Source organism: Pituophis catenifer, unplaced genomic scaffold (assembly GCF_029215685.1).
Source record: "Pituophis catenifer annectens isolate HBS135680 unplaced genomic scaffold, rPitCat1.0.hap2 SCAF_10, whole genome shotgun sequence".
NCBI lineage: Eukaryota > Metazoa > Chordata > Lepidosauria > Squamata > Colubridae > Pituophis > Pituophis catenifer.
The window spans coordinates 11,614,918-11,639,824 of NW_027256890.1; the positions used below are offsets into that span (position 1 = coordinate 11,614,918).

The 24,907-nt window shown below is 43.4% G+C and overlaps 1 protein-coding gene across 1 annotated transcript in view; it reads right to left on the reverse strand.

The window, feature by feature from the left end:
* Positions 1–219: 219 nt before the first annotated feature.
* RNFT2 (ring finger protein, transmembrane 2) overlaps positions 220–24,907 on the reverse strand; it is a 38,430-nt gene continuing 13,742 nt past the window's right edge. Inside the window, 6 exon segments of the mRNA XM_070950971.1 lie at positions 220–354; positions 3,533–3,634; positions 4,924–4,965; positions 4,967–4,990; positions 9,198–9,347; positions 22,596–22,749. Of these exon segments, the coding sequence (XP_070807072.1) occupies positions 220–354; positions 3,533–3,634; positions 4,924–4,965; positions 4,967–4,990; positions 9,198–9,347; positions 22,596–22,749 (607 nt within the window).

Below are 24,907 nucleotides of genomic sequence, written 5' to 3' on the forward strand. Positions count from 1 at the left end.
AGTAGTCCGACAAGTAAGGAAGGAAAGAAAGGAAGTCAACATTCAAGTTTCCACCAATTACTGATGCTCCAGAAAGAAGATGAGGAATTTTGCAACTTGCCTTATGCAAGAAAGGGGGAGAGTTACTGCGACTCCACAGAGATATTCTGAAGAAGGCTCCATCTTACCCTCACTTCCTCACTAAGATGTCTTCTTGGCATTTTGGGACATCCTTGCAAGTCAATACACCTGGAAATGAGCAGATGTGGTACCGTCCTTCCAACAGCGCAGGGTTTCCACGGCTACGGAGCGGCAGAGTGGACACATCTTCTCCCGGTCAAACCAGAGGCAGAGGCATTCTTCGCAGAAAACGTGCTGCAGAGATAAAAGGAACACATGGATAGGAATAGAATAGAATAGAATAGAATAGAATAGAATAGAATAGAATAAATAGAATAGAATAGAATAGAATAGAATAGACTGGGATGGGATGGGATGGGATGGGATGGGATGGGATAGAATATAGAAAATGAGTAGAATAAAATGGAATGGAATATAGAAAATGAGAATAGAATAGAATAGAATAGAATAGAATAGAATAGAATAGAATAGAATAGAATAGAATAGAATAGAATAGAATAGAATAAATATTGGAGAATAGAATAGAATAGAATAGAATAGAATAGAATAGAATAGAATAGAATAGAATAGAACAAAATAAATATTGGAGAATAGAATAGAATAGAATAGAATAGAATAGAATAGAATAGAATAGAAAATAGAATAGAATAGAATAGGAATAGGAATAGGAATAGGAATAGAATAGAATAGAATAGAATAGAATAGAATAGAATAGAATAGAATAGACTGGGATGGGATGGGATGGGATGGGATGGGATAGAATATAGAAAATGAGTAGAATAAAATGGAATGGAATATAGAAAATGAGAACAGAACAGAACAGAAAAGAACAGAACAGAACAGAATAGAATAGAATAGAATAAATATTGGAAAATAGAATAGAATAGAATAGAATAGAATAGAATAGAATAGAATAGAATAGAATAGAATAGAATAGAATAGAATTCTTTATTGGCCAAGTGTGATTGGACAGTGGACACACAAGGAATTTGTCTCCAGTACAGAAGCTCTCAGTGTAATTACAAACAACGAAGTACTATAATCATAAGATACCAATAAGAGAAGGTAATAGGAAAGATGAGAAGTATAATAGTAAAACAGCCCTACTATACGGGTAAATATCCTTAAGACAGCGCTGTGGGACTTAGATGTTTAGCAGAATGATGGCACAAGGGAAAAAAAACTCTCCCTGTGTCTAGATGTTTTGGCATGCAATGCCCTATACCGGTGTCCCAAGGGGAGGAATTGAAACAATTTATGTCCAGGATGTGAGGGGTCTGTAGATATTTTCTGACCTCTTTCTGATCCTTGCAGTATGCAGATCTTCTATAGAACGCAGGCTGGTTGCAATTGTTTTTTCTGCAGTCCCAACTATCCATTGAAGTCCGTACCTCTCCTACTTGGTTGCTGTACCAAACCAGAGAGTTATAGAAGTACAGACCACAAACTCAATAATTCCTCCATAGAGGAGTCAACTACCACCAATGGCCTCCCACCGACCAGTACACTCCCATAGAGAGGGGCTCCTCCGAGTGCCGTCGGCCAAACAATGTCTACTGGCGGTCCCCAGGGGGAGAGCCTTCTCTGTGGGGGCACCTACTTTCTGGAACGAGCTCCCCCCGGAGATACGGAGGATTCCGGATCTGCGTACCTTCTGCCACAACTCTAAAGACCTTTTTATTCCACCAGGTGGGCCTGGCCTAACTTTCTCCCTCTTTTTAAACAATTTTTAATATTCTTAATACTTTTAATATTCAAAGTTTAAATTTGTTTTAAATTGATTGGGGTTTTAATCTGTCTGGGCCAAACTATTTAATCCAATTTTATTTCTGCTTTTTAAATTTTGTATGTATGTATTTTATTGTTGGCTGTTCACCGCCCTGAGTCCTTCAGGTGTAGGGTGGTATACAAATCAAATAAAAGTAAAAGTAAAGTAAAGTAAATGAAGGAAGAAGAAGTCAAAGAGGAGACAACAATGAAAATAACAGTGATTGATGAATTAAACCAGGGGGAAAATATATTAAAAGAGTTGGAAGATACGTTTGAAAGGGAGATAGGGGGCCTGGGCAGAAATTTTTGGAAACTAGGCAGTGGAAGAGGGTAGAGGTGGGAGAAATACCTAGATTGAATAGCCAAGAAGCAGTTACAGATAGAGATAAAGATTCAAGAGAGGAATTTGGGAGGCAAGTCAAAAAAAGCATAGCAATTAAAGTATTGAAGCGGGCAAGAGACGATGGATAGACAATTCCTCTTTTTTTGTTGTTGTTCTGATTTGCTTTTCCTTTTCTCTCTCTCTCTTTTTCTTTTTAGGTAGGTGACATGACTAGAAGTTAGGTAGGCTAGAAAGAAAATGTTTTTTAGTAAAGGGTGACATGATTACAAGTCAGAATAAGTGATAGAAATAAGAGAAGGGGGAATATTAATGTATATACCTTTATATAATAAAATAAAGCAATAACAAGAGAAATCATGGAAGAATTGAATAATGACACATTGCAACTTAATATAATTGTGTGTCATTATTAGAAAATATATGTTGATTGAATGTAATAACTATGATTAATTTTACTAGTTTTATTTGTATTAGAATGTATGACACTCAGGTGGCCACATTGTTCACACATTGATATATGTTTGTAAAAAATAAAAAAATAAAAAACTTGCGGGAAAAATAATTCCTCCCTAGTAAACTCAAGATGTCCAGGTTGAGAGGAGAGGGGAGGGGACCCCGACAATGAATCTTCTGGTTGAGCTTGTGCTAAGAGGGATTCTTGTTCCACAAATCCGTAAATTTCTCTGGATTCTCATACCACGTCCAAAATCCAGTGTTTGGGTACAGGTAGACCGACTTTGGACTTTGAAGTGGTCCTAGGATGAGACATCACCAGAGAATCCCAGGATTACAGGCTTAAACCAGTAAGCTGGTCAGTGGCTTCCTGGTTATTACCAAACAGAACCTGCATGGACTTTCCATGAAATTGTCAGCTGAGCTGGATCTGAAGAAGACCTCTTCTGTGGAAGCCCATCTTATTTATCCTTCTGGTCATGTCCCCCCTTCCCCAATTAATCTGCTCTATCCTCCTTCTCCATAAATAACATATTAAAATGCTCCGGACTATAAGATGCACCTACCTTTTTTGGGGGAGGAAAACAAGAAAAAAAAAATCTGCCTCTGCCTCCCAGCAATTTGCCTCCTTGCAGCAAACAGCCTGCTTTAGTTTCATTTTCAGCACAGCCTAATTAGCACAAGAAAAAAAAAAAATCTGCCTCTGCCTCCCAGTAATTTGCCTCCTTGCAGCAAACAGCAGAGGCCCCGCGCGGCAATAGGCAATGGCAATATCTACAGCGATCGGAGTTTCATTCGTCTCGCTTGTCTTGGGCTTCTCCAGAAGCCACCAACCCCTTTAGTTACCTGGCATAAGAGCATCACTGCTTCTCTAAATTCAGCCTGGCAGATGGCACAGATGTCGCCCGCCTCGCTGCACTGCTGGTTGCTCGCACGGACCCCGTAGCTCTATGGAAGGGAAAAGTTCAGAGTTAAGAGGAGAAGTTGCAAAGAGGAAGGCGTGGAGATGGACACCAACATAGGTGCCTTGACAGGGGAATCTGCCTGATGGAGAGAAGCAAAGGCACGGGCTACGTGATCTTTGTAGAACAGGAATGGCAGGAATGGATCCCCCGTACTGGATCCCCAACACCCACTATGAGCATAGCAGTTAAATTTTGGAGACTCGTTTCCCACCAAACCTCAAATTTTACACAAGAAATAGAGGAAATAGAGGAAGGGAACACTGAAATATAGACTAGAGAAAAGAACAGAGTCAGAAGGGACCTTGGGAGGTCTTCTAGTCCAACCCCCTGCTTAGGCAGGAAACCCTACACCACTTCAGACAAATGGTTATCCAGCCTCTTAAAAACTTCCAGTATTGGAGCACCCACAATTTCTGAAGTTCCACTGTCCAATTGTTCTGACTGTCAGGAAATCCCAGGTTGGTTCTCTCCTTGATTAGTTTCTATCCATTTTTTTTCTTGTCTTGCCTTCTGGTGCTTTGGAGAATAGCTTGACTGCCTCTTCTTTGGGGCAGCCCTTCAAATTTTGGAAGGCTGCTATCATGTCTCCCCTAGTCCTTCTTTTCATTAAACTAGACATACCCAGTTCCTGCAACCATGCTTTTCATATGCTTTAGCCTCCAGCCCCCCTAATCCTCTTGGTTGCTCTTCTCTGCTCTCTTTCCAGTCGAAACCAAGGGACGGTTGCTTCCCCCTGAAATATGTTTTGTTCACTCTCACATGCAAACAAAATAAGAGTTTGCGATAAGTCTGAAATCTGGATGCGCCGGCTAAGAATGTGGGCCAGCAAGCAGAAAGGGAACAACATTTTTAGAGGGAGACAGAGAGCAGTAGACAGGAGAAGAAGAAGAGAGATTGGAAGGCAGAAGCACTCTCTTGCTTCTCTCCTTCCCAAAAAATGAATTTTGAAGAGGTTTCCCTTCATTTCAGGAAGGAGCAAAAAAAAAAGCCATAATATTAGCAGCCATTGGGAGCTGATGCCCTTGAAGGTAATCCGTCCCCTCTTTCAAGTCTTCCAAAACAATTTGGAACGGCTGGCAGCGAATTCCACCTTCAGCTCTTCCTTACCGTCTGAGGTGAGTGCATTATCTCAAAACTCCCCAAAGAAATGAGGAGGGGGGTGAGTTTTCCAAGCCAACCTCTCCATTAATACTACAACAACAACTTTCTGTACAGTTGCCAAAGAGGCAGAATTACCTCAAGTTTAGAAAGGCGAAGCAGCTGCTTACTCACCTGAGGAGCACAGAGGACTCTGACTGCCCGGGTCACGCTTCCCCACACGGCCACAGATGTCAAAAGACTAGAATGGAAGAGGGAGAAGAAACTCGGTGAACGGGAGGTTGCAATAGGAGGAGAATAAACAGCATGGCGAAACATACCCATTGTTCTGACCTAGGCTTCCAGAATGGAATAGAAGGAAAGGGAACAGAAGGGGAGAGGAGAGGAGAGGAGATTTTTTTATTGGCCAAGTGTGATTGGACACACAAGGAATTTGTCTTTGGTGAATATGCTCTCAGTGTACATAAAAGAAAAGATACGTTCATCAAGAATCATAATGTACAACATCCTCTTTTGGGGAGGGAAATGCGTCTTATACTCTGAAAAGTATGGTAGTTAAGGGTCAATGGAATTCAAGAGAAGTTAGACTGAGTTCACTTGTGGCTACATAGGGATTCTAGGTTAATCCCTCTCTTGATTCCACCTCCAGGTTCTGTCCCTCCTTCTCCTACAGTGCCTGACTCAAAAAAAAAACAACAAAAAAAAACCTTGAATCCGATCCACCAAGGAGCAAGAGCTGGAATTGCTGAAAATGCCCCTAGCTCTTCTCGTTCTTTTTTTTTTTTTGCATTTCCAGTATAAGGCAATTATGCGGATTAAGGATTCATAGACGACTAACGAAACAGCCAAGAACTACGTGGCATCTTAAAAGACTTAATACATTTATGACTGTACAAGCTTTCGCAGATCCCAACCCACCAGCCAGCTGATCGCGGCGAGCATACTCATGTCAATTTCTTCCCGGGAATAAATTTTGGCAGTCTTTCAGGCACCACGAATCTCTTTGTGGGTGATTCAGGGTGGACTCAACAGAAGTTATACACAATGACATATTATTATTACTACCAATGTTTCTCTGTTTCGTGCCTAACGTTGGTACCACAACAGCCTAAATGTTGATTGTGGAGTGACTGCCAACAAATGATTTTCGCTAAAAATGAAGGGGGGGGGGGGGGGGAAAAACAGTGCTTCCTTTTCCAAAACAGCTTGGCACAAAGAATGGATCACTTAATAGGATGGCCAGGGTTGTTATCACACCATTGCTAAGTGAAGGTTGCACTTCCAAGTCATCTTGATGCAAACCACATTCGACTCAATTCCGCTGGCTTCTTTAGGTGGGTCTGAGTAAAGCGAATATTTAAATGGCTTCCAAGTACAGATAAATAGAATTGCAGCATTCGAGAACTAGAAACACTGATTCGTTGAACTTCAACGGAGTTTGAATTTGGGTCAGTTTATAATAATTATTTGCAATGTAATGGCTGTGAAAGCTGGACCGTAAGGAAGGCTGAGCGCCCAAAGAATGGAGGCCTTTGAACTCTGGTACTGGAGATTGGTGGACAATGGACAGTGGGTGACAGGGGGGACAGAAAAGGGGGACAGAATAGAGTAGAGTATAGGGTAGGGTAGGGTAGGAGTAGGGGTGGGTAAGGTAGAATAGGGTAGGGTAGGTAGGGTAGGGTAGGGGTAGGGTAGGGTAGGGTAGGGTAGGGGTAGGGTTAGAGTAGAGTAGAATAGAATAGAATAGAATAGAATAGAATAGAATAGAATAGAATAGAATAGAATAGAATAGAATAGAATAGAATAGAATAGAATAGAATAGAATAGAAATAAGGACTAGAGTAGAGTAGAGTAGAAAAATGAATAGAATAGAACAGAACAGAACAGAACAGAACAGAACAGAACAGAACAGAACAGAATAGAATAGAATAGAATAACAGAGTCAGAAGGGATCTTGGAGGTCTTCTAGTCCAACCCTCTGCTTAGGCAGGAAGCACTACACCCCCTTCAGACAAATGGTTATCTAATCTTTTCTTAAAAACTTCCAGTGTTTTCAACTTCGGGAGGCAAGCTGTTCCACTGATTAATTGCTCTGTCAGGAAATTTTCTCCTTAGTTCTAAGTTGCTTCTCTCCTTGATTAGTTTCCATCCGTTTTCCATTCCGTTAATAGCTTGATTCCCTCTTCTTTGTGGCAGCCCATGAGATATCAAAACACTGCTATCACGTCATCCCTAGTCCTTCTCTTCACTAGACTAGCCATGCCCAGCTCCAGCAACTGTTCTTCATATGTTTTAGCCTCCAGTCCCCTCATCATCTTTTGTTGCTCTTCTCTGCACTCTTTCTAGAGTCTCAACTTTTACCTAGGCTGCTTTTCGCGCAAAAACCTCAGAGCAGTCTTTGCTTCTTCCGCACCTACGTGGAATGATGAGCAAAGCTATATTCTTGGGGGAAAAAAAAAACCAACGTCCCAGGGATTTCTTTTGCTGCATATCGGGACAGTTGACAGCTGAATCGTCAGCAGCTGAAATATAAATGTTCGCGATCTCCACACTCTGTCATTACAATTCAGCCATTAATAACGAGAAGAATATAGAAGCTGGGTGGCCGGAAAGGATTTCCATCTGAATGACGGATGGGTGTGAAGGACCGAAAAGGGCAGAGGAGAAAAACTGAGCTGGATGTCAGCAGAATACACACTGGGTCATTGGTTGGAGCAGGCGGTATATAAATCAAAGAACTGAGTAAAAAAAAAAAAAATCAAGTAGAAAACAATCAAGTAGAAAATCAAATAGATTCACTCTTCTAGCTTTACCAGATGTCTACAAGAATCAGCAGAACTAAGGATCTAGATTCTGGAAGCACAAATAACATTTAACACAGCACTGTACTTAAACAAAATGGTTCAGTTGAGATCTGCATACGTGGGACTGATTGGGGTAGATTGTAAGGGTGACACCGAAATATATTGTATGTGGCATTTTAGATGGTGGTGGTGGCGGGGTGTTGATGGCTGGCTATTAAGTCATTAATACCTTTGCTTGTGTTGCCCAGCCCTCACCTTCTAAGTACTTCAGTCTGTCATTTGCACCTCTATAACTGTCTGGTTTGGCTCTGCAACCCAACAAGAGAGACAGAGACTTCAGAGGATCATTAGAACTGCAGAAAAAACAGTGGCTAACAACCTGCCTTCCATGGAGGGCCTGTATACTGCACGAGTGAAAAAGAGGGCTGAGAAAATATCTACAGACCCCTCGCATCCTGGACATAAACTGTTCCAACTCCTACCCTCAAAACGACACTATAGAGCGCTGCACACCAGAACAACTAGACACAAGGACAGTTTTTTCCCCGAACGCCATCACTCTGCTAAACAAATAATTCCCACCACACTGCCAAATTAAATATTAAGACTGCATTACTATTCTTCTTCTCATCCTTACTAGTACCTATCTCTTTCCACTTATGGCTATATCCACGTTGCTTGTATCTTTACAACTTATATTGTTTTTATTGTTTCCTAGTAATATTTTGATTGCTTACCCTGTTTCCCCGAAAATAAGCCCTCCCTGAAAATATTTAAACGCAGAGCTGGAAATCAGGTAAGACGGCAAGAGGAGCCCCATCTTGCTCCATGGGCCCCAAAATAATAAGACCTCCCCAAAAATAAGAACTCCCCGCTTATTTCAGGGTTCAAAAAAATATAAGACAGGGTCTTATTTTCAGGGAAACATGGTATTAGTATCCTATGACTATCACTAAGTGTTGTATTTTTTCTTTATGTACACTGAGAGCATATGCACCAAAGACAAATTCCTTGTGTGTCCAATCACACTTGGCCAATAAAGAATTCTCCTCTCCTCTCCTCTCCTCTCCTCTCCTCTCCTCTCCTCTCCTCTCCTCTCCACTCCACTCCACTCCACTCCACTCCACTCCACTCCACTAGTGGTAAACTGACATTCTTGTTGACTGATGAGGGACCCAGTTTCCCAAGCTTCAATCACTTCCCTGGCTGTTTTTGAGCCTGCTCGTCCAACAATCTTAACAGCTGCAAAATTGAATGTATGTCCTTGTTTCATGCCAATGGGAGGCTACCAATGAGTTTGGGTTTCCTCGTCTGATCGCTCGGTTGTGTTCTTGCAATCTGGTGGTTAGCTTTCCCCCCTCCCCCCCCCCCGGCCCTCCATAATCACAGGGGTAATCTGCGGAGAGGATTCTGGAACTTTGTTTTTCCTTTAAGATGTTTCGTTTCGCATCCAAGTCGCTTCTTCATTTCTGACTGAAGGAGGTTAGGGTTAGTATAGAACTGAAGAAGCTTCTTAGATGAGAAGTGAAATGTCTTCAAGGAAAAAACTGGAAAAGTCCAGTTGCCTTTTGAAAAAGCACCTTTGGGACAAACAACACCTGGATGACTGAGAATTTCCCATAGACATTCAGAGTCACCACTTACTTTGCAGAGGCTGTACATGATGAGAAGGCTTCCCCCAAGGAAATAGCTGCTGGATGGATCATCCCCCATGATGTACTTATACCACAGCTGGATGGGGACCAGGGAACGGAACAATTGGCTTATTTCTTCAATGACCAGGTAGAACTTCCCCTACAAGAGAGAGAAGGAAAAAACAAGAGTTGGAGACAAGATATCAAATACAATTCTGCTCCTTTTTCCAAGAGAATACATCCCAATGAACATAAGTTAAAGGTTCCCCTCACACGTGTTACTCATTCCCGACTCTAGGGGGTAGTGCTCATCTCCGTTTCAAAGCCGAAGAGCCAGCGCTGTCCGAAGACGTCTCCGTGGTCATGTGGCCGGCATGACTCAACACCAAAGACGCATGGAACGCTGTTCCCTTCCCACCAAAGGTGGTCCCTATTTTTCTACTTGCATGTTTTTACGTGCTTTCAAACTGTTAGGTTGGCAGAAGCTGGGACAAGTAACGGGAGCTCACGCCGTTACGCAGCACTAGGGATTCGAACCGCTGAACTGCCGACCTTTCCATCGACAAGCTGAGCGTCTTAGCCACTGAGCCACTGCATCTCCCCAATGAACATAGTGGGTCTTATTCTGAGGAGCCCTTAAATATCTCAGGAGCCTCACTTAATTCCACAATGATCAACCAGTAGACGCATCATCCAATTCTTCATTGATAAGTCACCTTCCTCCAACATTATCAAGTTTCGAAGAGCTTGCAAAAAACAACAAAACTATTCATCCAAATAGAAGACATGGTTTAAAAACTATATAGCCATAAGTGGGAAGAGATAGGTACTAGTAAGGATGAGAAGAATAGTAATACAGTCTTAGTATTTAATTTGACAGTGTTGAGGGAATTATTTGTTTAGCGGAGTGATGGCGTTCGGGGAAAAAACTGTCCTTGTGTCTAGTTGTTCTGGTGTGCAGTGCTCTATAGAGTCATTTTGAGGGTAGGAGTTGAAACAGTTTATGTCCAGGATGCGAGGGGTCTATAAATATTTTCACAGCCCTCTTTTTGACTCGTGCAGTATATACAGGTCCTCCATGGAAGGCAGGTTGGTAGCAATTGTTTTTTCTGCAGTTCTAATTCTCCTCTGAAGTCTGTGTCTCTCTTGTTGGGTTGCCGAACCAAACCAGACAGTTATAGCTTATCTTATCTTTAATAAGTAACTTTAATGAGTTTAATAACACAACAAGAATGCCTGAAAGAGCTTCCATCCAGAAGCAGGTTGAGATGTTTTTTTTAAGGGAAGCGTCTCCTCGTTTTGTTTCCCCCGCACACAGGGCTCAAAAGGGACTCCCCCAAAACTCAAGATGCCACGAGGGGAAAGTCAGGACGCCGTAACTGTTCCAACACAGAGGCTGCTTGGATGAACTCAGCTCAGCTCTCCGGAGAGCTGCAAAGCAATTTTGATCGGTGTTTACCTTCTGCTCGGTTGCCCCTTTGGGAAAGGAAGGGCAGGTTGAAAATAAAGTCGTCATATCTTCCTTTCTGGGGAATTGCTGCCCTTTCCTTTGTCCCGCTTGGAGAAACTCTGCCTCCCCAGCCCTCTTTCCTGGCTACCCAGCAGAAGCAATGTCATGATACAAGCTGCAGCGCTCGACTTACGACTGTTCCGTTTAGTGACCGTTCAAAGTTACAACGGCACTGGGAAAAAAAGGGGGGGGGACTGACAACTCAGTGCCTTCCGCCGTTCCCTTAAAACCTTCTTTTTCCAGCAAGCCGGGCTGGCCTAACACTTTTTTAAATGTTTTTAATTGTTTGTTATTGTTTTTAATCATGAGGCCAAATTTATATATATCTTTTTAACTGTATTTTAATGTGTGTAGTTTATGCTTTTACTTGGCTGTTCACCGCCCTGAGTCCTCAGGGAGAAGGGCGGTATACAAATTTAAAAATAAATAAATAAATAAACTGATGACCGTTGTAAGCATCCTCATCGAAATTCAGACGCTTGGCCGCTGACTTGCATTTATGACGGTCGCAGTATCCCGGGCAGTGTGTATGTGTCATGTGATTCACTTTTGCGACCTTCTGATGAGCAAAGTCAACGGGGAGGGGGGGGGAGCCAGATTCATTTAACAACCATGTTACTGCAGGGATTTATTTAATGACTGTGGCAAGAAAGCCTGATGCTTAACAACAGCCGGATATACTATTTGTGTTTTAAGGCTTTACAGATTACAGAATGGCTTAGAAGGGGTCTTGGAGGTCTTCTAGTCCAACCCTCTGCTTGAGCAGGAGATCCTATCCCAGATTCCAGGCAAGAGGCTGTCCAATCTCTTTACGTTGAAAATCTCCAGTGATGGAGCGCTCACAACTTCTGGAGCCGAGCTGTTTCACGGATTCGCTTTTCTCACTGTCAGGAAAATTTCTCCTAAATTCTAGGTTGGATCTTTCTTGGATAAACTACCACCCATTACTTCTTGCCCTTAGATACGTTGGAGAATAAGTTGACCCCCCCCCCACCTCTTCTCCTTAAAAAAACGAGGGTGTCTGATCATCTCGATATTCCCCTCGGCCATCATCAACCCTTGCAGCTGCAGCCCCAGTTTGACAAATGTCAGGAGCCTGGAGAAAGAATGTTTGAAGCTGGAAAATGAGAGAGAAAGAGAGGGAGAGAGAAAGAGAGAGAGGGAGAGAGAAAGAGGGAGGGAGAGAGAAAGAGGGAGGGAGAGGGAGAGTGGGAGATTGAGAGGGAAAGAGAGAGGGGGGAGAGAGAGGGAGGGAGAGAGGAAGAGAGAGAGGAAGAGGGAGAAAAAGAGAGAGGGAGGAGAGAGAGAGGGAAGAGAGAGAGGGAGAAAGAGAGAGGGAGGAGAGAGAGAGAGGGAGGGAGAGAGAAAGAGGGAGGGAGAGGGGGGAGATTGAGAGGGAAAGAGAGAGGGGGAGAGAGGGAGGGAGAGAGAGAGGAAGAGGGAGAAAAAGAGAGAGGGAGGAGAGAGAGAGAAAGAGAGAGGAAGAGGGAGAAAAAGAGAGAGGGAGGAGAGAGAGAAAGAGAGAGGGAGGGAGAGAGAAAGAGAGAGGGGAGAGAGAGAGGGAGAAAGAGAGAGGGAGGAGAGAGAGAGAAAGAGAGAGGGAGGGAGAGAGAAAGAGAGAGGGGAGAGAGAGAGGGAGAAAGAGAGAGGGAGAGGGAGAGTGGGAGATTGAGAGGGAAAGAGAGAGGGGGAGAGAGAGGGAGGGAGAGAGGAAGAGAGAGAGGAAGAGGGAGAAAAAGAGAGAGGGAGAAAGAGAGACAGAGGAGAGAGAGAGGGAGGGAGAGAGAGAGAAAGAGGGAGGGAGAGGGGGAGATTGAGAGGGAAAGAGAGAGGGGGAGAGAGGGAGGGAGAGAGAGAGGAAGGAGAAAAAGAGAGAGGGAGGAGAGAGACAGAAAGAGCGAGGGAGGGAGAGAGAGAGGGAAGAGAGAGAGGAAAGAGAGAGGGAGGAGAGAGAGAAAGAGAAAGAGAGGGAGGGAGAGAGAAAGAGGGAGGGAGAGGGGGAGATTGAGAGGGAAAGAGAGAGGGGGAAGAGAGAGAGGAAGAGGGAGAAAAAGAGAGAGGGAGGAGAGAGAGAGAAAAAGAGAGAGGGAGGAGAGAGAGAAAGAGAGAGGGAGGGAGAGAGAGAGAGGATGGAGAGAGGGAGAAAGAGAGAGGGAGGGAGGGAGGGAGAGGAAGAGAGAGGAAGAGGGAGAAAAAGAGAGAGGGAGGAGAGAGAGAGAAAGAGGGGAGACAGAGAAAGAGAGAGAGACAGGGAGAGAGAGAGAAAGAGAGAGGGAGAGAGAGAAAGAGAGGGAGAGAGAGAGAGAAAGAGAGAGGGGAGAGAAAGAGAGAGGAAGAGAGAGGAAGAGAGGGGGAGAGAGAGAGGGAGAGAGAAAAAGAGAGAGAGAGAAAGAGAGAGAGAGACCCCCTTAGGGGCCAGGAGAAGAGCAGCAAGGGTCCCTGCCAGTTTCTCCTGTTTTCTCCCCCCACCTCCCCGCCCAGATGAGATCACTCGGAGGCTGTTCTTGCCCGCTGAACGCACCGAAGCCCGGAGAGAACTTCGGCATTCTCATGATCTCATATCCTGAGGGACGCGGAGTGAAGTCACGCCAGCATGCCTGCTCCAAAGCCGAGCCGCCTCGCCAGACCTCGGGGGACATCGCGCCACATATCTGCAGTGGCAACCGGGAGGGGTCCCAGGGGCCGGCCACTTAACAGATTAACACGGGGTGGGGAGGTGAGGGGAAGGGGTGTTTGGAGCAACCTCGAAGTTAAAGGCGGACGGGGTGAGGTTTTTATTTTCTCTCTCCCCGCTGCCCTCCGCCGTCTTCCCTGGGAACTGAAAGATACCCCCCAGCTAGTCAGGGTTTTGCAGATTGGAGGGAGGGGGGGTGTTATTTTTCCAATGACAGGTTACAAAATCTCTCTTGAGCCTGACTAGGTGGCTCAGTGGCTAAGACACTGAGCTTGTTGATCAGAAAGGTCGGCAGTTCGAATCCCTAGTACAGGTCTCCTGCGTTGAGCAGGGGGTTGGGCTAGATGACCTCCAAGGTCCCTCCCGACCCTTGTTACTGTTAAGATTGGTTACGAACAAAGCAGGGTAAACCCGGAGGGCAAACAGACCCTCCATATGGGGTCAGGCCAAGGATGGCAGAGTGCCACCGGTCCCATCGCAACGCAAGGGTGCCGACGGATGTTGTTTATAGATTCTCAGACGTTTCCTTCCTTGGCCAATTAAAAAAAAAAGAAAAAGAAAAAGAAAAAGAAAAAAGGCTTCCGTTTTTCCGCTTTAATTCCAGGCATCTTGAGAATTCCTTTTGAATTCCTCTCGACTCTATTTCTCAAAGCAACCGACGAAGGGCTTTTCTCGGTGAAGGGGTTTCTGCAATACCTTTTGCCCACTTTGGAAACTGCCTCCCTGGGGAGCAGTGACCCTTTCTCATCTACAAATACTCGTGGGTCCTTGGTGCTCTCTTGAGCTTGGCGGTTTTGCGGCAGACGTTTCATTACCCAACTAGGTAACACCATCAGTGCTAGAAAGAAGTGGGGTTTGTGGAGAGGAGGAGGAGGAGGACTTGGAGGGGTAGGAGAGGGGGAAAGGAGGACTGGGGGGGGTGTATCCTTGGTGCTCTCTTTATTTGGTAGTTTTTCCTGCAGACGTTTCCCAGCTTTCATACCTAAGGCAGGACTAGAACTCACCATCTCCCAGTTCCTAGGCTGGTTTTCATTGTTAATGCAGGACTAGAACTCCCTGTCTCCTGGTGATTGGCTCAAAGTCACCCAGCTCGCTTTCATGCCTAAGGCAGGACTAGAACTCAAAATCTCCTGGTGATTGGCTCAAAGTCACCCAGCTTGCTTTCATGCCTAAGGCCGGACTAGAACTCACAATCTCCTGGTGATTGGCTCAAAGTCACCCAGCTGGCTTTCATGCCTAAGGCAGGACTAGAACTCACAGTCTCCTGGTGATTGGCTCAAAGTCACGGTTCGGCAGTTCAATCCCGACCGGCTCAAGGAACCTTTGACTAACCGACCAGATTGGCTTTGTGTGACTTGCAAACTTCTCCCAAAGTTAGATCAAATCTTTAGCCCATTGCAAAAAAACAGAGCTGCTCATTTTGAAGAGATCCCACAGAGACCACCCGATCTATCGATTTCCCCCCTCCCCCAAAGTCACGACGGCTGAGTTACTTCAGCGATTCATCTTTGGGGCCTCGAAGAAATGCAGACTACGGCGACGAGCCTTCCCTTCATTTTAAACCAGGATGCTGAAGAGCCTCCAGAAAACTTTATGACGGATGTGGCGGCCCAAAAACAGGTGCGTTGCTTCTGTTCCTCGGGAGGAAGACGGTGACCCCCCCCTCTCCGAAGCCGAATGCCCCCCGCCCCCGTTAAAAACAAACAAGGCACCGTTTCCTATTTTGCTCCCATTGAAAATGAATTAAAGTAAATTAAAACAGCCCGAGCCATGTGGCTGCCGGAGGGATCTATTGTTCTCCGCGAGGCAAATGACAGAATTTCATTTGCTCGGCTAAGAAGTGACAGCTTGAGGGGTGTGAAGCAAGGAGGAGGGAGGGGGTTTGGGGTGGGGGGGGAGAGGAGAGGAGAGGCATACTCTTAGTAGTGGGGATTTAGGAACTGCCAGATGCCTGGAATTCTCACTCGCCCGGTTCCTGAATCGCTTTGCTAAATATTCACGAAACATGCAGCAGCAACTTCCAGCTATTGCCCCGCTGACAATGACTTCTGTGTTTGCTTTCCAAAACAGGCGCGTTCCATTTATTTTTTAAAAGCAGAAGGAAAAAAAATGCTTTGACACATTTCTCGTGGAGAGTTATGGGGTTCTCGCACCTTCCTCAGTCGAGAAGACGTCAAAGCTTGAAGACTTTGGTGCGAATTTGGTGCAGTGGTTTAGGGGCTAGCCTAGGAACTGGGAGACGGTGAGTTCTAGTCCTGCCTTAGGCAGGAAAGCCAGCTAAGTGACTTTGGGCCAATCACCAGGAGATAGGGAGTTCTAGTCCCGCCTTAGCTATGAAAACTAGCTAGATGTCTTTGGGCCAATCACTAGGAGACTGTGAGAATTTATTTCTAAAACTTTGGATGATAAATTTCAAAAATCTCAACAGGAGATAGATGATAAACTTCAAAAATCACATCAGGAATTTATGCAGGAAATTAATGAAGTTAAAGACATGGTGAAACAGAATCAAAATAAGGTGACCAAAAAAATATCAGAAGTGGCGTCTGGCCTGGCAGAATTTATTGGGACAGTTGATTTTAAAGTTGAAGAATTTAAATCAGAAGTTAATGTTAAGATGAAAGACAATGATTATAAAATTGATGAAGTTGACAATAAAATGCAGAGAATCGAAGATGAGATTGTTATGATACAATTCCGGGCGATGGAATTCGCCATACGGCTTCGGGGAATTCGAGAGGAGGAGAGACAGGATTTGAGACAAGTTTGCTCTGAAGCCTTGGCTAAGATTTTACAAGCTAATCCTGATTTGGTATTTTATAAAATAGATAAAATTTACAGAGTGAACTCTTGGGTGGCCAGACAAAGACAACTGCCCAGAGATGTGGTCATATACTTTACTGATAGAGAAATTAGAAATGATATCCTGCAAAAATCTTTTCACACTTCTGTACAAGTGGGGGGTTCACGACTTGAAATTTTTAAAGAATTACCTCCTAAAATGCTGAAAGCCAGAAAAGAATTTGGTTTTCTTGTTAAGGAATTGAAAAATTTACAGATACCCTTCCGGTGGGACGCACCAGCTGGGATAATTTTTAGATATAAGGGAGAAGGATATCGGTTGAATACCGTGGAGAAGGCACAACACTTTTACAGTACTATTCTTAAGGAAAGAACACCATCTCCACGTACATCTACAGTTTTGGAGATTAAGGAGAGTGAAGAGAGGCAATTGAAAGAACAGTCTAAGCAGGAATTAGAAATAGTGCAAGGTGCAGAAGGAGGTTTTCTGAGTGAGCCCTTGTTGGATTCTTCTCCAATTTTGGATTTGATTCAGTTGACTGAAGTTAAAGATCAACGTATAACTAGAGCTCAATCCAAGCTACTTAAACAAAAGCAACAACAACAACAGGAAAGACAAGACAAGAAGGCAGTTAAGAGTACCGTACAAGAGAGTGGCGCTATGGGAGGAGCGAGATCGAAGCTTTCGGATGAACTTCAAATATTTTGCTCTGCGCTCCAGAAAGAGGCTGATGACCTTTAAGTGTCTATCTTGGAATGTCAATGGGTTGAATTCAGCACAGAAAAGGAAGAAATTATTTACATATTTGAAACAATTTAATAATGATATAATATGTTTACAAGAAACGCATATTACAACTCAAGATCAAAAATATTTGATAAACTCAAAATTAGGAGCACATTATATATCTTCAACTTCGCAGAAAAAGAATGGTGTGGTTATTTATGTAAATAAAAAATTAACAGCGAAAGTTATAGAAGCAGATCAAGATGGTAGGTTTGTAGCAATTGAATTGCTCACAGCAAATGGCCAAATTCTTTTGATTGGAATTTATGCTCCCAACCAACAACAGGACTATTTTTATAAGATGTTACATACTAAAATATTGCAATGGGACTATAGATCTATTTTAATTATGGGAGACTGGAATGGAGTAATTGATTCTAAACTAGATAAAAAGAGCTTGGCAAAGTCTAGAATTAGACTACCACAGACTTTTTTTGATATGAAAGAAGATATGGAACTAAAAGATGTTTGGAGAATACATAATTCAAATGAATTGGATTACACTTTCTTTTCTGATAGACACAGATCCTTTTCTAGGATTGATTTTATCCTGTTGTCAAATGATCTACTTGTTAAAACAAAAAGAACAAAGATTTTTCCAAGAACTTTGACTGACCATAGCCCTGTATGGATAGAAATTGAGATGGATAAGGTTGAGAGACGTTCTTGGAGATTAAATGAGAACTTGTTTAGATATGAAAAAAATACAATAGAACTTAAAAAGCATTTGAAAGAATTTTTTGAAATAAATTTGAATAAAGGTACCCCAATTGAAATTGTTTGGGACGCAAGTAAAGCTTATATGAGAGGGGTACTTATCTACATGAATTCTAAACATAGACTGTTCCGACAAAAGAAAAGATCTGAGTTGGAAATGGAAATAAAGAATAAAGAACAGTTACTTATTAAAAACCCAACAGATGAAAGAATACGAAGTGCTATAAAACTTTTGAAAGACCAATTTCAAATGCTTATGGCGGAACAAGTTGCAACAAGCCTACAATACGCGAAGCATAATACATTTTGCAACGCTAACAAACCGGGCAGATGGTTGGCTTATACATTGAGGAAAAAACAAAGTACACGGACTATTGATAGTATTGATATTGGAGGGAAAGAAATTTTTCAACAAAAATTAATTAAAGAAGCTTTTGTGGACTATTATACTAAACTATATGCCAAAGAAGAGGTGCAGAATGGACTTATAGAAAAATATTTAAATGATAAGAGAGTTACAAAAATTACTGATCAACAAAAGGAAAGAATGAATTATCCTATAACAGAGGAGGAGATAACAGCAGCAATTAAACAGTTAAAAACAGTCAAAGCTCCTGGCACGGATGGTTTGACTGCAGTGTATTACAAAACTTTACAAGCTGAAATGGTGGGACAACTTAGAGATTTATTTTGCAATATTCAACAAGGGGGTAAAATACCCCCATCTTGGACAACTGCTTATATATCTTTGATACCAAAAGAACAAGTTGGTCCTAAAAAACCAGAGAATTACAGACCAATATCTCTTTTGAACACAGACTATAAAATTTATGCGAAGGTATTAGCCAACAGGTTGATGCCAGTAATCCAAAAAGTGATTCATGAGGACCAAGCGGGATTTATTGAGGGCAGATACATGAAGGACAATGTAAGGCAAGTAATAGACTTATTGGAATATCTTGATAAGAATAAACAGATTCCTGCAGTGCTGGTTTTTTTGGATGCAGAGAAGGCCTTTGATAGAGTGGATTGGAATTTTCTACTAAAGACTTTAAAAAAGATGGGCTTTGGGGACCAATTTATACAGGCGATCTCAGCAATTTATCAAGAGCAAAAAGCACAGATTATTATTAATGGAAGTCTGACGACAGAGTTTAAAATTGAAAAAGGAACAAGACAGGGATGTCCGTTGTCCCCACTTTTATTTATTTTAATATTGGAAGTCTTGCTAAATATAATACGGGACTCTCAGGAAAGCCAGCTAAGTGACTTTGGGCCAATCACCAGGAGATAGGGAGTTCTAGTCCCGCCTTAGCTTTGAAAACTAGCTAGATGTCTTTGGGCCAATCACTAGGAGACAGTGAGTTCTAGTCCCGCCTTAGCTTTGAAAACTAGCTAGATGTCTTTGGGCCAATCACTAGGAGACAGTGAGTTCTAGTCCCGCCTTAGCTTTGAAAACTAGCTAGATGTCTTTGGGCCAATCACTAGGAGACAGTAAGTTCTAGTCCCGCCTTAGCTTTGAAAACTAGCTAGATGTCTTTGGGCCAATCACTAGGAGACAGTGAGTTCTAGTCCCGCCTTAGCTTTGAAAACTAGCTAGATATCTTTGGGCCAATCACTAGGAGACAGTGAGTTCTAGTCCCGCCTTAGCTTTGAAAACTAGCTAGATGTCTTTGGGCCAATCACTAGGAGACAGTGAGTTCTAGTCCCGCCTTAGCTTTGAAAACTAGCTAGATGTCTTTGGGCCAATCACTAGGAGACAGTGAGTTCTAGTCCCGCCTTAGCTTTGAAAACTAGCTAGATGTCTTTGGGCCAATCACTAGGAGACAGTGAGTTCTAGTCCCGCCTTAGCTTTGAAAACTAGCTAGATGTCTTTGGGCCAATCACAAGGAGACTGTGAGTTCTAGTCCCGCTTTAGGTATGAAAGCCAGCTTCATGGCCTTGAACCAACTACTCTCTCAGCCAAATCCACCTCCTTGTGGAGAAAATGGGAGGAGGAAGAGGTGTTTGGTATGTTCACCACCTTATTTGTAAAAATAATAAAGGCGGAATACAGATAAATACCCTGTTTCCCTGAAAATAAGACTCAACTGGAAAATAGGTCCTAGCATGATTTTTCAGGATGCTCGTAATATAAGCCTTAACCCCAAAATAAGCCCCAGTTAGGATTATCAGCCAGATAGATGCATTTAGTACCGTATTTCCCCCAAAATAAGACCCAACCGGAAAATAAGTCCTAGCATGACTTTTTAGGATGCTCGTAATATAAGCCCTACCCCCCAAAATAAGCCCCAGTTAAGACTGTCAGCCAGATGGATGCATTTAGTACCATATTTTCCCCAAAATAAGACCTAACCAGAAAATAAGCCCTAATGCGTCTTTTGGAGCCAAAAATTAATATAAGACCCAGACTTATTTTCAGGGAAACACGGTATACGTCATATTCTTATGGCTGAACATCCATATTGGGTGGCAGAAGATCCCCCAATTCCAGCTGCCAACAACCTCAAAGAATGCCTCTATGCCACAATTCTCTGATCAACGGGATCAAACTGCTCTGAGGGATCAACGGAGGCACCAGCAGAATTATGCCGAGCTTCAAATTTGTTTGGACAACTTCTACAACTTCTTTGTGCTGCCCAGAAGCTAAGCTCCATCCGCAGACGAAACCCACTGAAGGGATTTACAAAGACACCGAGAGAGAGAGAGAGAGAGAGAGAAAGAGAGAGAAAGAGAGAGAGAGAGAGAGGGAGAGAGAGAGACTCACACACAATATGAAACAAGGCCAAACGACTGCAACCGCAAAGCGATCAGAGGCCCAAACTCAGAAGACGCCATTCCGAACAAGCATCTGTGCTGTGAGCTATTAAGAGGGCCCTCGACAGATGCAATCTCGCCAGCCCCCTGATGTGGTTGGAAATACAGATGCAACCTCTTTCTTCTCTTAGACAAGGATTAATGAGAACCTGGGATGGCTTCGTAGACAAGCAAAGCAAGGGCTGTGAACCCCTTCCAGCGTTGCAATTTGTCTTGGGCCGATGATGGCTTATCGGGTGGTTCCCTTTTTTCCCTCTCTCTCCTCACCGGATTATCTGGTGCCCCAGCCCATTAATCTCCTCAGACAAAACCATCATCATCATCATCATCATCATCAAAGGGGAGAAATATCCTTGGATCGCTGCCAGAGAGAAATTAATAGCCCTTTCCGAGCACCCTGGAGAACAGAAAGGAATCATTCCAGCCATACCTACTTAGCATTTCCTTTCAACCCCATCATAGAAATTTCAGCCATGGCAGAATAATCAAGCCGAGATTTAATTGAGGCTCCATTTATCTTCATCACCAAAGTTCACCAGCGAAGATGGAAAGCAGAAAAATGAAAAGAAGCAAGAGAAAGGGAGTGCTTGGGTGGTCTTGGCAGGAGAATTGAGGGATCTGGACTCACAGGGCCCCCCCCCTCTCTCTCTCATTTAATTTTTTTCTACTGGGTCCTTAAGTCCATGGAAAAAGTCCCATTGTGGTTGTGTTGCCAAACAATAACTAGCAAGCAAGAACGACAAATTGTTCAATGGCTGAGAATGGCTGGTTTGGTTAGGGCAGGGGTGTCAAACTCTGGCCCACGGGGGTGCTTAGATCTGAGCTGTGGGGCCATCCTGGAAACAGCAAAGGACCAGGCCAGCGAAAATGGAGCTTGGGAGGACTGCAGGAGGCCCTCTCAAGCTCCATTTTGCTGGCAAAGGGTTGCAGGAAGCCGTCGCAGCCAAAAACGGAGTTCGGGCACCCATTTTTACTGGCAGGGTGCTCAGGCCACTACAGTGCCACCAACATAAGCAATGTTGTGCTGGCCACGCCCACCATGGCCCCCACAGCCCCACCCCAGATCAAACAGAACCCTGATGCGGCCCTCAATGAAATCGAGTTTGACACAATAGAAAAAGAGAAGGACCAGGGGAGACATGATAGCAGTCTTCTAATATTTGAGGGGCTGCCACAGAGAGGAGGGGGTCAAGCTATTTTCCAAAGCACATGAAGGCCAGACAAGGAATAATGGATTGAAACCGAACAAGGAGAGATTCAACCTAGAAATAAGGAGAAACTTTCTGACAGTGAGAAAAATCAACCCATGGGACAGAAGTTGCCTTCAGAAGTTGTGGGAGCTTCATCACTGGAAGCTTTCAAGAAGAGACTGGACTGCCATCTGCCAGAAAGGGTGTAGGGTCTCCTGCTTGGGTGGGGGGTTGGACTAGATGATCTAAAAGATCCCTTCCAACTCTGTTAATCTGTTATTATTCTGTTATTCAGAAGTTGTGGGAGCTTCGTCATTGAAAGCATTCAAGAAGAGATCCCTTCCAACTCTGTTAATCTGAATCTATCTAAAATGATCAAAGATCTGGAGACTAAAACGTGAAGAACAGTTGCAGGAACTGGGCATGGCTAGTCTGGTGAAGAGAAGGACCAGGAAAGACAGGATAGCAGTCTTCCAATATTTGAGGGGCTGCCTCAGAGAGGAGGAGAGGGTCAAGCTATTTTCCAAGGCACCCGAAAGCCAGACAAGGAACAATGGATGGAAACTGAACAAGGAGAGATTCAAGCTGGAAATAAGGAGACATTTTCTGACAGTGAGAGCAATCAACCCATGGAATAGAAGTTGCCTTCAGAAGTTGTGGGAGCTTCATCCCTGGAAGCTTTCAAGAAGAGACTGGACTGCAATTTGTCAGAAATGGAGTAGGGTCTCCTGCTTGGGCGGGGGTGGTGGACTAGATGACCTACAAGGTCCCTTCCAACTCTGTTAATCTAAAGTGAATTATGTTTTTGTCTTTCTGGACCGTTCTGGAAGCGTAGAAAGCCCCCTCCCCATTTTAAGACATGTTACATAAGCACGCCCCACCCTGGTAGAGAAAGATCGCAGAGATGCTACCTTTGATTTAACCGCAAGGATGATTTTGGGCAGCACCAGCACCAGGCACTTCAAAGCAATGGTGAGATACTTCAGGACGAAATCTGTGATCCCCACCATCCACATCAGGTCGAAGAAATCCAGCTTCTCCAGATTGGGCTTCAGGAAGATGAGGCTGGAAAAGAGCAGATTGACAGGAGAGGGACTTCACTCAAGTGCAAGAGCGTCCGCCTGGGAGAATTGCGTCATTGCATCAAAGGCTCCTTGTTCTATTTTGTCTGCAGGTCATCCTCGATTTACGACCACAATTGAGAGGCCAAAATCTCTGTGGCTATGCGAGACAGATTGTTTAGCGGAGTTTTGCCCCCCCAATTTTACAACCTTTCTTTTCCGCGATTGTTAAGTGAAAACACTGCAGTTGCTAAGTCAGGAACACAATTTTTTTCAGTCAATCTGCCTTCCCCAGATTCCATTTTTACTGGAAAAAGCGACTGAGATGACATCACGTAGGATCGACGTTCACGTATGAGGGTCCTCCTGGGGTTAGCAGAAAATCCAAAGCAGGTCCGGAGAGCCTCCTTTGCAGCTGAACCAATGAAAATCTTAAAAGCACAATTTATCAAAGACAAATTCATCAGGAATTTAGGGTGGCCGATAAAAGGAGAATATTTGTAGCTCAGGGTTGAAATGAAGGGTCCTTGGGTGCTTTTTTGAGCTCGGTGGGTTTTCTTGCAGATCTTTCATTACTCAGCTAGGTAAAGTCATCAGTGCTAGTGACGATGTGCTAGCATTGATGATGTTACCTAGTTTGGGTAATGAAATGCCTGGAAAAAAAACCAGACAAACCCAAGTCATTGTCCTCTTCCTCACAAACCCCTCTCCCTTCTAGCACTGATGATGTTCCCTAGTTGGGTCATGAAACGTCTTGCAAGAAAACCACCAAGCTCAACGAGCACCAAGGATCCCACCGTCCCTCCTCCTCTCTACAAAGCCTACTCCCTTCCGAGAAGTGTCAGTCAGAACTGATGATGTTACCTACCCTGTTTCCCCCAAAATAAGACATCCCCTGATAATAAGGCCAATCGGGCTTTTGAGCACATGGCAATAAGGCCAAGCACTTATTTCAGTTTTCAAAAAAATATAAGACAGGGTCTTATTTTGGGGGAAACAAGATAGATTAGATAGATAGATAGATAGATAGATAGATAGATACCCTGTTTCCCCCAAAATAAGACATCCCCTGATAATGAGCCCAATCGGGCTTTTGAGCGCATGGCAATAAGGCCAAGCGCTTATTTCAGGTTTCAAAAACAATATAAGACAGGGTCTTATTTTCGGGGAAACACGGTAGATAGATAGATAGATAGATAGATAGATAGATAGATAGATAGATACCCTGTTTCCCCCCAAATAAGACATCCCCTGATAATTAGCCCAATCTAGTTTATGAGCGCATGGCAATAAGGCCAAGCGCTTATTTCAGGTTTCAAAAACAATATAAGACAGGGTCTTATTTTCGGGAAAACACGGTAGATAGATAGATAGATAGATAGATAGATAGATAGATAGATAGATACCCTGTTTCCCCCCAAATAAGACATCCCCTGATAATAAGCCCAATCGGGCTTTTGAGCGCATGGCAATAAGGCCAAGCGCTTATTTCAGGTTTCAAAAACAATATAAGACAGGGTCTTATTTTCGGGGAAACACAGTAGATAGATAGATAGATAGATAGATAGATAGATAGATAGATAGATACCCTGTTTCCCCCCAAATAAGACATCCCCTGATAATTAGCCCAATCTAGTTTATGAGCGCATGGCAATAAGGCCAAGCGCTTATTTCAGGTTTCAAAAACAATATAAGACAGGGTCTTATTTTCGGGAAAACACGGTAGATAGATAGATAGATAGATAGATAGATAGATAGATAGATAGATAGATACCCTGTTTCCCCCCAAATAAGACATCCCCTGATAATAAGCCCAATCGGGCTTTTGAGCGCATGGCAATAAGGCCAAGCGCTTATTTCAGGTTTCAAAAACAATATAAGACAGGGTCTTATTTTCGGGGAAACACAGTAGATAGATAGATAGATAGATAGATAGATAGATAGATAGATAGATAGATAGATACCCTGTTTTCCCCAAAATAAGACATCCCCCAATAATAAGCCCAATCAGGCTTTTGAGCACATGGCAATAAGGCCAAGCACTTATTTCAGGTTTCAAAAAAAATATAAGACAGGGTCTTATTTTCGGGGAAACATGGTAGTTTGGGTAATGAAATGCCTGCAAAAAAACAAAACAGAAAAACATCCAAGCTCAGAGAATA